General features: G+C 39.8%; 1 protein-coding gene and 1 pseudogene across 1 annotated transcript in view; one reads left to right on the forward strand and one right to left on the reverse strand.

Moving 5' to 3' along the window:
- Positions 1-2,613: 2,613 nt before the first annotated feature.
- Positions 2,614-15,152, reverse strand: part of TRNAU1AP (tRNA selenocysteine 1 associated protein 1) — a 35,924-nt gene continuing 23,385 nt past the window's right edge. Inside the window, exon 9 of the mRNA XM_006883433.1 lies at positions 2,614-2,750. Coding sequence (XP_006883495.1) covers positions 2,614-2,750 — 137 coding nt within the window. The remainder of the gene's footprint in view (positions 2,751-15,152) is intronic.
- LOC102860452 lies at positions 11,954-12,298 on the forward strand (annotated as a pseudogene).

A 15,152-nucleotide genomic window follows, 5' to 3' on the forward strand; every position in this document is an offset into this window, starting at 1 on the left:
AGATCCCTTTCCCATCAGATCCCAACACTGGTCTAGGTGGTCGTAAAAGGAGGGAAAGTAATTGAAACTGACTCCTGTGCTGCTTATAGCATGAGAGTTAGTATCAGACAACAATATTGTCATTCACAAAATTGTTTCTGCTATATTCCTGGTGCTGAAAGGATGTGGAAATGAGTAAAGCTCTCAGTATTTGGGGCAGGAAATGCATTTTTTATGTCCTTGTCTCTCTTTTTTTAGATACTTTTATCAGTAGAGCACATTCTTTATTAAAGGATTATGATTTAGGTAAGTTGAATCTTGACTTAAAATATCCTGATAGGAACCCTGTAGCAGGATAGCACATTGAATAACAAGTTTGCAGATGACAGATTACAGATTTATGGTTTTGGGTATATCTTATTGATCACATAGTGTTGTAGTATATAATCTGCTGATACCATTCTTTGAAATGCAGTTCTGTGATTTAGTTATTAAATAGGCTGTCTGGTCTATGATGAATCCTAATGTGAGTGGACATTTGTGGATGATAAATGCGGATATGGGACTGAGACCAGCTTTCAGGAAGTTGTATGGGTGATGGTTAGTCAGAGCTGTACTGACAACTCTGGTTTATACTCCTTTTTAGGATTGAATCTCTGGGAAGAAACCCAATGAAGTAGGTGACAGCAGTTTTGCCACAAAACTTTTCACGTGACAACAGTTCTGCTACAAACCAACCAATGCCTTGTTTGGTATCCCTGAAACCTGCCATATGTGATAAATAAAGACAGTGGAAATATATGTATCTCTTGCTGGTGTTTTATAGAACAAAAATCTAATATTTAAAAGTTGACAAGACTAGCTTGTCAACTTCATGACTTCTGATCAGTTTCCATTCTTAAACTCATTTCCATGGGCTAGAAAATGAGTCCTAGGAGTACAGTGGCTAAGCAAATGGCACCTAATCTAAAGGTCAGGTTGGTTCCTGGTATCACTAGACTGGCCATGCCTAACACCCAGGGTGGCATAGACAGCCCTGTTGGACCTGCACCTTAGATTCCTATTATCTGTAAGTTTTACTCATTCCAGTAGTCAGGAAATAGACCAGCAGCACTGGGAAAGTCTGCTGTTAGGGAACTCTAGATTACTGAAGAGAGGAATGTCAGTTTGAGGACTAAGGTGTGTCTGATTCAGGCTTTCAATCACTTGGTATGCATTTGAGCTGCATAGTGAATAAGGATGGCAGAAGCCTTTGAGCTGTGGAGTTGGAGAAGAGCACTGAACATCTGTTGGATGTTGGCAAAACAAATACGTCTTCAAGAGAGTGCAGGAGTGTTTTTTGGAAGAAGGATGAAGGGTCAGCGAAGGAGAGGAAGACCCACAATGCATCATGGGTCCGAGGATAGTACAGGGTTCAGATCTTAGGGTCCATTGCCTCCCCTTTTCATAAGCAGTAAATCAGTGATACAGCCAGAGGCACTGCTTTTAAGTTAGCAACAGCAATCTTAAGTAGAAAGACTGCTCACCTCAAATGACAGCTTTATCACAGAGCAAGATGACTGTTCCAGTGCCCAATAGACATACCTTGTACATTCCAGCTAACCTTCTTCTGCTGCCATTAGTTCTTTGTAATTTTATATACATGTGTTTTACAAGGCCCGTGATAAGCCCTTGCCCAGGCACTGATGACATAGCCAAAACAACTATGGTTTGTGCCCTGTATTCTCATAGGTTCTACAGAATTTTACCTAGGAAATTGTCACACTGACTGTAAGAATGGCACAAAACCTTTTAAAAATACATTGCGAAGACTTTGTTAGGTGCTCCTATGTTAAATATACCCCATCCCATCTTTTTGTCAGCTTTACAATTTGACACACTTGAGATCATTGCAATAGTCACTCAATCCATTCTATCTGAATAGCCATCTTCCTCCAGGTAGAACCTGCAACCTTTCAATTTGATTTTACCAGGCCTTGCTTAACTTGCTGCTGCCACACACTTTTGAATTGACAACTGTGCTTAGAAACATTTTGCCGTCATTTGTGGCAACATATTAAAAAACAAGTAGCAACAACAACAGAAGAAAGTATTTTCCAACCTATCCCGTAGGCATCAAAGAATCCATATGTAAAAGTGGCCTATAAAACCCAGTACTATAAATCCTGTTTCACTCTTGATTAAACACTCCAGACTCATGTCCACAGGTATGAATTATCCCACTTGTGTAAATTATTACTCTTCAAAGATAAAAAATTTAAAGGATTTTGGGGGATAGAAAAGAATCTTCAAAGGGAGCTCTGGTAGCATAGTGGCAAGAAGCTGTGTTGCAATCATGAAGGTGTGCAGTTCAAAACCATCAGATGCTCTGCTGGAAAAGGAGGGGCAATCTCCTCCAGTACCAGTCGGATCAGATTCAACGATGGACAATTTAAAAAAAAAAGTCTTCAGGTTTTTTAGAAATCTTGTTTTTCAAAAAGGTGTTAAATGGAAATCTGTAGCACTAGAGAAATATTTACTCTCAAGGGATAGTTTATTAAAACCTAAAAAATATTTCCAAGAAGGTAAAAGTTCTTTATTTTCTTCTTTTAAAAAGTCATCTTCACATAGCCTCTTCTGAATGGCTTGTTCTGGCTACATCATGGCAGGAATCTCTGAAGACACAGAGTCCAGGGGTTGCCAGTGACAGTCCATTAGTGCATCATAGAGCTCCTCGCTTTGCTCCATGAACTCCTTGTTGGCCTCAGTCACATCCAGTTGTGGCATGGGGTCTGGAAGATAAAAGGACAGGTTCAGAAGATTGAGCTCCCCAGTATGAAGCAAGAAGCATGGGTCACATGTGAGACCTGGAATCATTTCTCAGCTCCTAGGATGTCCTGTGTGTGCCCTGGGCAAGATCCTTATCCTCTGTCAAATTTCCTTATTTATCCTTGGGACAAAAACTATTATAGACTAAGGTTCATATGAAGGAGACAGTAGGGTAACATAGTATGTAACCTGTGCTCAAATGGTGGCTGTCAATCTACATTTATTAAAAGCTACATATTAGGCAGCATGAAGACAGATGGAGAAAAGACTGAAGGGGTTAACAATTTCATCTTGCTTAAATCCACATCAGCAGTTAGGAAATCAAAAGATAAGTTGCAATGGGAAAATCTGTGAAGGACCTCTCCAGAGTGCAATAATGTCAAACTAAGGTATACTTGATCCAGGTCTTTCAATTGTTTGCTGTGCACCTAAGAGGTGGACAGTGAAAAGGATAACAAAAATCAATGGTTTTGAGTTGTACAGAAAGTGTACTGACCATACCATTGACTGCCAAGTGAACAAACCAAGTCTGTCTCGGAAAGGATGAAACCAGGTTGCTTCTTACAGGCAAAGTTTTTAAATTCCCTCTCACATACTTTGAGCATGTTGTCAGGAGGAGTCCTTTGAGAAGGATAAAGGAAGGTGAAGAGTCTGACCAAAAGAGGAAGACTCTGGATAAAATGGACTGACACAGTGACTGGGGCAATGGAGTCAACTGTGTCATAGACAGTGAGGTTGGGTCAAGATAGGGCAAGGTTCAGAGCTATTCAATAGCGCCTAACAACAAACACCTAAGTTTCACTGAGCCAGTGTATGCCCCGATTTTTTAGTGAGGTCTTTATTTCAAATGTGGGTTTGGAAAATCTGATCACAAAAGTGCCATCCTTCTTGATTCTGCTGGATGCACAGTGACCCTATCTATAATTGAGGAGCAGTGATGTCAGTTTGAGGACTATTGTATGCCTGATTTAGGCCATGGTCTTTTCAAACAACTTGCTGTACTGCTGAGAGCTGGACAGTGAAGAAGAATAAGAGAATAACTGATGCCTTTGAGCAGTGATGTGGGAGAAGAGTACTGAATAACTCATGGACTGCAAACAAAGACATCTATCTTGGAGAAGGTGCAGCTAGAGTGGTCCTAGAGGCAAAGATGATAAAGCTTCATCTCACATACTTTGGGTATGTTGCTAGAAGAGGCTATTCCATGGAGATGAACATCATGTGTGAAAAGGTAGAGATGGCAAAAGAGAGGAAGGCCTTTAATCAGGTGGACTGACAGTGGAGCAGTGAATCTATGTCAAGAGATTGTGAGGATGGCACAGGACAGGGTTCATAGAGTTGTTATCACAAGAGTCCACAATTAAGGTTGCATAGTGGAATGTACTTGGGGCGGTGCGAGGGGTGCGGGGGGGTTGTGTACCAGGGAGGGAGTCTTTCTTTTACTTCTGAAAGAGGAGCGAACTAGGGGGCAAGGGGGGAGAGGGCTGGGCGGGTAGAGAAGTGCAGCAATGAATGGAAATCCAAATTCTTTGTAAATGTTCATTAAAATTATTTTTTAAAAAAGAAAAAAAAATGCACACAAGGATTTTCCTTAGCAAGGAAGAGCTATGACTGGCAGAGAAAATTATTTCCAAGCATCTGGTATTGTTCTGCTGCTTTACCTGAATGAAAAGCTACCTGGCCAACTGACTAGAAGATATTTCTTTATTCCTATTTCAAGAAAACAAACTTCACTGGTGGATGGAGGGAGGGGGTGAAGGAATTAGGAAGAATGCAGTGGAGATCTGAAAAGATGAGGTAATAGATAATATAGATCAATGCTGATTCATTCTATAAGACACAATGTATGGGAAGGATCATATGAAACACAATGTGAATGAAAAAAAGTTAATAAAAGATAAAATGAGAAAAGGGTACCACAAAAGAAAGTGTAAATTATCAAACAATATCATTCATATGAAAGAAAAATCTTACTGTGGATTATTAAAAAATAACTGGAACAATACTCCCAACAGGGAACTGCCAGAAATCCAAGCTGGGTGAAAAGAGAGAGATCACTGTTGATGTCAGATGAATTTCAGAACACTTAAATGTGGTCAAGGAAAGCCCGAACATAGTTTATGAAGCAGTTGGTGGGAGGGAGGATGGATAGGGAGAGTAGGAAAAGAATGGATAGATAATTCTTCTATTGAAACAGACAGTTAAGGGAAGGTGAACCTGAATGATAAGACAGATGATTATCAATATTGAAATCAACAATCTGGAACGGGACAGATATTATGACTAGGGGGGAGAGAAAAAAATTAACGAGAAGATGGGTAAGGGGAATAGCAATATACAGTAAAGGATCTGCTTTGTTATTGTTAGGTGCCGTCAAGACAAGTATGATAAACAGCAACCCTACGAACAACAGATCTGAATTCTGTCCTGTCCTGTGTCATCCTCACAATCTCTGTCATACTTGAGCCCACTGCTACAGTCACTGTGCCAACCTATCTCACTGAAGGTCTTCCTTCATTTGGTTACCCATCATTTTTCCAAGCATGATGTTGTTCTCCAAGGAATAGCCTCTAAGGATCTGCTAAGATAGTTTAATAGTTAATTACAGTAACCAATGGTAATAACTGCCAATGAATTATTTTTTTAAAAAAACGAATGATATTTGAAAAGTTACAAATAAATAAATAAAATAAATTTAAAAAAATAAAATAAGCAACTATGTCTAACAGAATAAGGGGTCCTCAATGTTTAAAAATCAAGAAAGTTGTGCATCAGGGTTGGGTCCTTTCATCACACCTATTCAAGCTTTATGCAGAGCAAGTAATTCAAGAAGCTGGACTCCATGAAGAAGAATGTGCCAGAGGAAGACTCATTAACAACAATGACACAACCTTGCTTGCTGAAAATGAAGAAGACTTGAACCAGTTACTAAAGAAGATCAAAGATTATAATACAGTATCAGAAAAACAAAAGACACTATTATGATAGATAGGGAAAAGCCTGAAGTTGGCAAGAACTTAATTTTACTTCGATCCACAATCAATATCCATCATAGCAGCAACCAAGAAATCAAAAGATGGATGGCCTTTCTACGAAGATGGTGCCAAAAGTGAAGAAGGAAGCCCTTGCCCCTCACAAAACTAAAGCCAAAGCAAAGGCATTCAAGGCCAAGGCGACAGTCCTGAAGGGCAGCCACAGCCACACACACACACAAAAAGATCTGTATGTCACCCGCCTTCTGGCAGCTGAGACTCCGAAGGCAACCCAAATACCCCCAGAAGAGCACACCCAGGAGAAACATGCTTGATCACTATGCCATCATCAAGTTTGCCCTGACCACTGAGTCAGCCATGAAGAAGAAAGAAAGTAATGCACTTGTGTTCACTGTGGATGTCAAGGCCAACAAGCACCAAATTAAACAAGCTGTAAAGAAGCTCTATGACATTGATGTGGCTAAGGTCAACCCTTTGATTAGGCCTGATGGAGAGAAGAAGGCCTGTGTTCGACTTGCTCCTGACTATGATGCTTTGAATGTTGCCAACAAAATTGGGATCATCTAAACTGAGTCCAGATGGCTAATTCTAAATACAAATTTTTCACAAACACACACCAGAGAGGGCACAGAATGAACATGTGCACAGGGACACAAGTGTGAAGGCAGGGAAAAGGCAAGATGGAGCAGCAGGGACTATGCAGCACCTGTTTAAGGTGGATATGCCCCACCCAGAGGCCAGGGACCAGGAACTGTAGCCATCTGAGGATGGCATGGAGCAGCAGCAGGATGAGGATGAAGGTGTCAATGGCCTGGCCAGTGCCAACTGCCAAGTGATGCTGGAAAGGAAGTTAGAGTCCTACTACTCCTCTCTGGACTCGGCCGTTGACATCTTGAAGAGAAGGCCCAGGACGTCATCCCAAATGTCAAGCGCAGGCAGAAAGATCATCAACTCATGAGCAACTTCAGCTTTAAGATTAAGGTTTCGGATCTGACAAAGAAGTTAGAAGAGAGGATGTTTCAGATTTATAATTTCTACAACAAGATTAGCCAGGAAAACCTCCAAGAGTTCCTGCAGAAAATGGCAAAGATCATCCATTTGGAAACAGAAATCAAGCAAGTCTGCCACACAGTGGAAACAATCTACAATGACTGCTGTGTCCCGCCTGAGTCACTCTGCCTGGCTGCTACTGTGGAAGAAGAGAATAACAATAAAGATGGTGAACAATGACAATGCCAAGAATTTCACCTCCTACTGACAGCCACTATAAGAAGGTACAGAGGCTGCTATTTGAGCCACACAAGACAAACTGGTTTTCTAATTTTGTGATGCATAATGTGAAGACCTAGAGCTTTATTTATTACCCGTAAATGCAGTAAGTCTAGCCTTGCTCATGTGTAGCTTTGCTCCCTTCCCTTCATGTGGTAAACTGTCCCTTCCTCAGCCCCTGACAGTTGATTAAATGTCTCCTTTAAAAAAAAAAGAAGTCAAAGATGTATTCCATTTGGCAAACCTGCTGTCAAGGATCATATGAAAGTGCTAAAGAGCAACGATATCTCTTCAAAGACTAAGGTGACTCAACCCATGTTATTCTCAATTGCTTTACATGTTTATGAAAATTGTACAATGAATAAGGAAGATTGAAGAATGGATGGCTTTGAATTACGGAGTTGGTGAAGGGTATTGGAAAAAAGAACAAATCTATCTTGGAGGAAGTGCAGTAAGGTGCCCCTTAGAGGTAAGGACAGTGTAACTGTCTCATGCATTATGGGCATGTTAAGACAAGAGAGACCTATCCTTGTTTTGAAAAGGACATTCTACCTGGAAAAGTAAACAGCAAAAAGAGAGGAAAATCCTCAACCAGGTGGGCTGACACAGCGATTACAACAAAGGGCTTGTGCTTGGCAAAGACTGAGGATAGTGCAGGACAGGGCAAGGTTCTGCTCTGTGGTCTATAGGGTTGTTGAGTTGGAGTTAACTTGAAGATAACTAATTATATTCAATTCCTGAATAAATAATAGCTGAGTCAAAAGTGTTATATTTTGAAGATTCTGACAAAATTAAATAGATTTCTGATACAGATGGCAAGACAATTTCATGGAGAAAGAACAGTCTTTTGAATAAACAGTCCTGAACTGTTACATGTAAAAGACTGAAGCTGAACTTTTACCTTTTAATCATAGACTAAAATTTAAGAGCTGAAACTATTAAACACAAAGAAGACATAAAAATAGGAATCAGGTTCTAAGATGTTCTTGTTGTTGAAGGCCTTCGAGTCAAGCACGACTCATAGCAACCCTAGGAACAAAAGGACTGAATTTACTCTACACTATCGACATTTATCAAAGTTCATAGAGTTTCCAGATCCATGTTATTTAGGAAGTGGATGCCACTCCTGCTTCCAATCTATTACACCAAAACAACAAACCCCAAACAAATTTCAATAAAATGAAACTTTTGTGCTTTAAAGGATGCTATCAAGAGACATTTTATGGAAGAGGAGAAAATATCTGCAAACCATGTATCTGAAAAGAAACTAGTTAGTATCCAGAATACAAAAAGAACATTTGCGGCTCAGGAATAAAAAGACCATTACTTCAATTGGAAAATGATCTAAGGATTGGAATAAACATCACTCCAAAGATATGTAAATGGCCAATAATCACATGAAAATGTTCTCAACATTATTAGCAACCCATGAAGTACAAATCAAAACCACAATGAGCTAGATTTTTCAAACTTCTGGCACAGCTATAATGAGAAAGATAGATGTGGGTGAAGGTGTGGAAAACTGGAATATTTCATACAACGCTGGTGGGAGCTTAAATGCTGCCACTTGTTTAGAAAATAGTCTGGTAAGTACTCATACAATAAGATCCATCAATTCCACAAGTAGGTATGTATATCTAAGAGAAACTGAAGTGTCCACAAAAGAACAAAAAAAGTAAAATCTGCAGACAAATGTTCACAACAGCATTATGCACAAAAGCACAAAAGTAGTAAATACTTAAATGTTCAACTGATGACAGAAGAACATTATTCATTCTTAAAAAGTACTGATACATGCTACCTAACACAGATCATTCCTGTAAACATAAAGCTTGATGAAGTTACATATGACTCCATTTAAAGAAAATGTCTCAAATAAGCAAATCCATAGACAGAAAGTAGACTAAGGGTTGGGAAGAAGGCTAAGTGGAGTGACAGTCCATGTGTTATGAGGCTTTTTTGATGACAGGGAAAATGTTTTTGAATGAGACTGTGATGACAGCTGTAGAACTCTGTGTCTACACATATGAGCTGCTGAGATCCTGACTCAGAGTGACCCCATTACTACCACTGTGATTGAGGATTTTCACTAGATGATTTTTGGAAGATCACCAGTAATTTCTTTCTAGTCAGTTTAGAAACTGCTCAAATTTCTTCAGCATCATGGCAACAGAAGGGCCTCCACTGGCAGAGGGTGGTTCATTTGAAGCACACTGGAGGAAATGGAACTTTGGTCTCTCCACTAAGGAAAGCGAGAATTTTACCACTGAGTTGGCCTTGTCCCCTTATAACTATATTAAAACTACTCAAGTGTTACAACCACTCTGGAAGGCAGTTTGGCGCTTCCTCAAAAAGCTGAGCATGGAAATTCCATATGACTCAGCTATCCCATTGCTTGGAATATAACCCAAGAAAATTGAGAACTGAGGCTCAAACAGAGACTTATACACCAATGTTCACAGCAGCATTATTCACCATCACAAGAACAAGGAAAGAGCCCAGATGTCCAAGTGCAAACGAATGGATTGAGAAGCTGTGGTACATTCATACAATGGGGTACTATGCAACATGCAGGAGGAGTGATTCTGTAAATGACTACCTATCTTGGGAAGGGACTAGATAGCATTATGCTGAATGAACTCAGTCCCCAAAGGAACAATACTGTATAAAACCATGATTATAGATTGAGTATGAGGATCTAAGGAGGGGAAGGGTGGAAGCAGAGGAGTGAGGGTAGGGGTGGTGGTGTTAATCATAGGTTTGCACAATCCAATGGGTGGCGGTGAAGGAAATGGGAAAAATCTTTCGTGAAAAATATATCCAAACTTTGTAAATAAATCAGTAAAAAATTTAAAAAAAAACCAAACTACTCAAGTGTAAAAGGGTGAATGTTATGTGACCACTTTTTAGCATACAAGGAAGAACAACTCAGAAAAGAAGAGTTATGCATGGATGCCCAGATCCAAGGATAAAATGTGTCATTAATTTATTTATGTACAAAATGTTGAAACACATTTTGCTGTGTATACTCTTAACAAAAACAGAAGTAATTTTTAAAAACTGACCATAAATTTCTTTTTTAAAACCCCCATACTACCAAAAGATACATCATTAACTAGAATCTTACATATATCCTGTATTATATTTGGGTTTTGTTTTCATTGAGAGGATTTTTATATGTCAGGCTACCATTATTTGTTTAACCAACCCTTTACTACTGGCTATTCATCTGTATTGATAATGGTTATTTCAGCATAAATAATCTTTCAATTACTTGGGGGACATCAAAGTCAATGGTCCTAACATAGTCTGCAAAGACAATGTTCAACATTTAATAATGAGTACCATCTGGGGTCTTACCAGGTGAAAGTGGCCATCTAAGATGTAACTATTGGTTTCCTCCTTGTCTCCTGATTTGGAGCAAAGAGAAGAGTGAAGGAGATCAAAGACAGTGAAGGAAATCAGAGCAGTCCACCTGACTAACATCATGTAAACCCCAGCTTCCATGACTCTGAAATCAGGCCTGGGGGCTGGTGCCAGGCTACCAGCTTGGAAAGCTATCACAATCGGATATCCTGGATAGAGTGGGGGAGAATGAAGAACAAAACTACAAGCACAGCATCTGCTCACGGATAAGGCTTAAAAAGCAGGAAAAGTCAGGTGGCCTAGTGGCAAGAAGCTGGGTGTCAATCCCAAAGGAACGCAGTTTGAATCCACCAGATGCTCCGCTGAAGGAAGGGCAATCTCCTCTTGTTCCAGTCGGATCCGATCGATTTGACAGTACACACACACACACACACACACACACACACATATATAATAAAAATTAACTTTAAAAAAATAAAATGGTAGGAAAGGAAGACCAACAGAAGTAGTACACATACAGGAGGAAATGGGAAGAGAGCCCTTACATTGTGGGGAGCTCCAATCAGTGTTCCGAATCAAAATGCAGATGAAGTGCTGCTGCTGCATGTAAAACCAATTTGCTTTCACCCAGATTACAATAAAAAGTTTAAAAGATCGGTAGGAACTCTGGTGCTGTAGCCCATAGTGAGTTGTGCTAAACCACCCCCCTAAAAAAAAAGTAAAAAAATATTTCAAGTGAAATTATCTGTTAAGAACTTTTTTCACAAATACAATATATTTTAATAAGTATTTTATACAACAGTGAATTTAAAAAATCTTGTAATTGATTAACACTGTTGTTAGGTGCCATCAATCTACGAACAACAGATCTAAATCCTGCTCTATCATGCATGATTCTTGTTGAGGGTATTTTTCTCTCTCTGACCCTCCACTTTCCCAAGCATGTCTTTTTCCAAGGACTGGCTCTTTCTAATAATATGCCTAAGGTATGTGAAGTGAAGCTGCACCATTCTTGACTCTGAAGCGTACCCTGGTTATGCTTTCTCCAAGATATATTTGCACTCGTAATAGTCCATAGGATATTCAGTATTCTTCCCAATACCACAACTCAAAAACATTGATTCTTCTTTCATCCTCAGACACTGTCCAACTTTCAGATACATAGAAAGCAACTGAAAAGAACATGACTTGAACAAGTACAACTTCGTCTTTAAACTGACATCATTGCTCCTTGGCACCTTGGAGAGGTCCTTGACCGCTAATTTCCTTAATGAAATGTTATTTGATTTCTAGACTGTGGAGGCCAAGGGTGATGATCATGGATCCAAGCAAGATTAAAACTAGTAGTTTATTTAAACTCTTTTTTTCCCTTATAGCTTATAGTTCATGTTTTTGATCTTTTGCAAATAATTTCCCATTTTTCATCTACTCTTAAGAAAGTCTTTGGCTCTCCTGCTCCGCCGGCTGCTGAGAGCGCAGCGCGCACCGCCAGGCAGCCGCCCGAGGAGCCCACCGGCCGGCCCCCCGCGAAATCAAACATGAAAATCCTCGTGGCCGTGGCAGTCTTTTTTCTTGTCTCCACTCAACTGCTTGAAGAAGAAATTGGAGCCAGCAATGATCTGAATTATTGGTCTGACTGGTCTGACAGCGACCAGATCAAGGAGGAGCTCCCCGAGCCCTTTGCGCACCTTCTGCAGAGAATCACCCGGAGACCCAAGCCTCAGCAGTTCTTCGGATTAATGGGCAAACGGGATGCTGGACATGGCTAGATTTCACATAAAAGGTAAACAGATTCCTTTGTTGGACTAATGGGCAAAAGAGCTTTAAATTCTGTGGCCTACGAAAGGAGTGCGATGCAGAATTACGAAAGGAGACGTAAATAATCGCCCTAACTTCCTGTTCATTGAGCTTTTTGTGTCAATGGCCAATGAAAGGAAAAATAAGACATGCACTATGAAGGATTATTATTTATTTCATAACTGCTGTTTGAGTTGAAAATTCAAAAAGTGTTTATTTTTCATATTGTACCAGTATGTGTTGTAAAACAAACAAACAAAAACAACAAAAACCCCAAATGTGTTATCCTAACATGATGACTCCTTCTAAGCTTATAATCAGTGGTTATTTCCCAATAAAGCACCGTATTCAGTAAAATTGTAAAACCTGTCAATGACATCGTTCCTAAGACAGACACAGTGTAGCTTTAACTGAAGCAGTTACATCAGCTCTGCTGAAAGCAGAGGAAACTGCCTCAACTCTTGTGCTTCCCTATTTGTTTATGTGGTCAACAAATACTTGAGATTTTGGTATCGAACTATATTTGTATTCCTGAAGCATGTTTCGTGTTTTGAGATTCTATAGAGATGTTTTAAAAGGCTATATTGTGATTTCCAGGTCTTCATTTCATTGTATGGTGTGTTGTGATAGTGTTTTAAATAAAAGAAAAAAAATACTTTGGAAAAAAAAGAAAGTCTTTGCACACTCATGTTTATTGCTATATTGTTCACAATAGCAAAGAGATGGAAACAACCCAAGCACCCATCAAAAAATGAATGGACAGAGAAACTATGGTATATTGAAAAATAAGGAACTTACTAAATATACAAAATGGGTGACCCTCAAAGACATTATGCTGAGTGAAATATCACAGTCACAAAAGGATAAATACTGCATAATGCCACTGTTATAAAACACGACTGATATCAGGGTTGGGGGAAAACAAAGAAAAGAGGGGATAAATAATGTACACGGCATTGAAACAGCTGAGGGAAAGAAATGCATAAAATGAATATATGATTAGGTTTTATTGGCATAAGTCCAGAATAAGAGCTGTACAGTAAAGTGGGGTGGGCGTGGGGTTTGAATTGTACAACAAAGAAAGAATTTTTTTTTTTCAAAGAGGAAAGCAAACTGGGGAGGAGTGGGCAGGGAGGAAAATGTGCAACAATGAATGAATGGAAATCTAAGTTCTCTATACACTTTCATTAAAATCTCAATAAAAAAATCTTTTGTCTCTTTCTACAATAGTGTTAAAGTTGTTCACTATGTTTTTGCAACCAGTGCAATCTTTCTTCCTTTGTCCTTTCAATCTAAATTATGAAAGTCTATGCGTGGAGTTTATCTTTCAATATAACTTTCCTAGCCATCAAATCTGACTCAACCATGTTGAAGGGTGGGAATATGTGAATAGGGAGTGTTAACCTATCCACAAGGGGATGCCTATCTCACCATTCCACAGGGGGATTGGCCAGTATCACTATTAACACATAAAAGGGGATTGGCCAGTTTCACCAATAAATTTGAGCAATTTCAAAAGCAACAGTCTCTGTCTCTCACCACCAGCAAAGCAGAAGTAGGCATGTAGCAGCTGCCTTTCAGGACGAGACATTCTTGTGACAGCTAGACTTACAGCACCTCCCACAGCTGAAGCACAGAACCAGACAATCAATATGAAATGGGATTTCTACCCGCTCCCCAAAGGACAGAACCAAAGCTAACCTAAGAGCCTTTGCCTAAGTTTGTTGGACAACTGGCAGGGCGCAGGCAAGGGTAAGCCAATACTGGCAGGAGTGCGAACTTTGTAACACTGATCTAAAGCCATGAGGCTCAAGGCTAAGGGGTCTACGTAACCACTTCAGGAGCAGTCCTAACAGTATTTTGTTATTAGTCTGGAGTATAATCTTCTGACTTCTCAAATATGGTTCTATGTGGTCTGTGGGCTATCACATTGGATTCTGGACCCAGCAAAATGTGGAGAATGTGTGACCTTAAGGGAATGGTTTTGTGTGATTGATGCTATTGACAGGAACAGTTCCCTATTGTGAAGTCAGTAAAAGTCAAACATGGCTGTCCCCCTACGGCCCTTGCTCTTTTTTTACAGTAAGCTCTGCAGATGCTCCCAAATAAAAACTGTAATAAAGCAAATTGGGACCAACTTGGGTACTCCTCTCAGAGTGAGAAAAGGTTTTCTACCCAGAGCGTTATCAAAGTACAAGGCATCTGTGTACTTAAGTTTCTGGCTATGTAGATTTTTCCTTACTTCGACGTGAAGGATTTGGAAGAGGAACTAATGAAACCAAGAAATAGATGAAGGAGGATAGTATCTCTGCTGTGTTCACACTGTTGTTCTTGTGTACTAGATAGTTGGAACTGACCCATATCTGAGCCTCTGGTGGGCTTTCAAAGTCAATTAATCACACGGGATGAGACTGTCCATCCTTCTCCCATGGAGGAGCTGCTGGCCTTGAGCCATGTGCCTTCGGGATTGCATCACAGTTTCTTGCCACTTGGCCCCGTGAGCTCCTTAGTGAATGGTTATTAGGTTCCAACAGGAGGCCTAATAATGCAGTGGTAAATAGCAAGAACTTTTCTGTGAAACCAAAGGGATCTGAAGAATGGCTCCACTTCTTGCTATTTTCAACTTGTAACTCATTTACAGAATCAGGTAATTACAGACTGGACAGAGCAGTCTCTCTCCTGCAGAACAGGGAGTTGATTCAAAATGTCTGCCTTTAGGATAGCAGCACAACTCCTTACCACTAAGCTACCAGAGCTCCCTTACATCATCACAGTACTTCATAAAATGGTCATAAATGTTACATGTTATTATGTTTAAAGTACTTAAAACAGGGTCCAACACAGTAAACTGTTACTTTTAGTTGTTATTATCTTTCTAGAACTCTGGCAGACTAGGAAGTAGGAAGCTGCAAGGCATTCCTGTTGTTTAAATCTACCATT

This window comes from Elephantulus edwardii, unplaced genomic scaffold (genome assembly GCF_000299155.1).
Source record: "Elephantulus edwardii isolate Elephantulus edwardi_28Jun2011 unplaced genomic scaffold, EleEdw1.0 scaffold00028, whole genome shotgun sequence".
Taxonomy (NCBI): domain Eukaryota; kingdom Metazoa; phylum Chordata; class Mammalia; order Macroscelidea; family Macroscelididae; genus Elephantulus; species Elephantulus edwardii.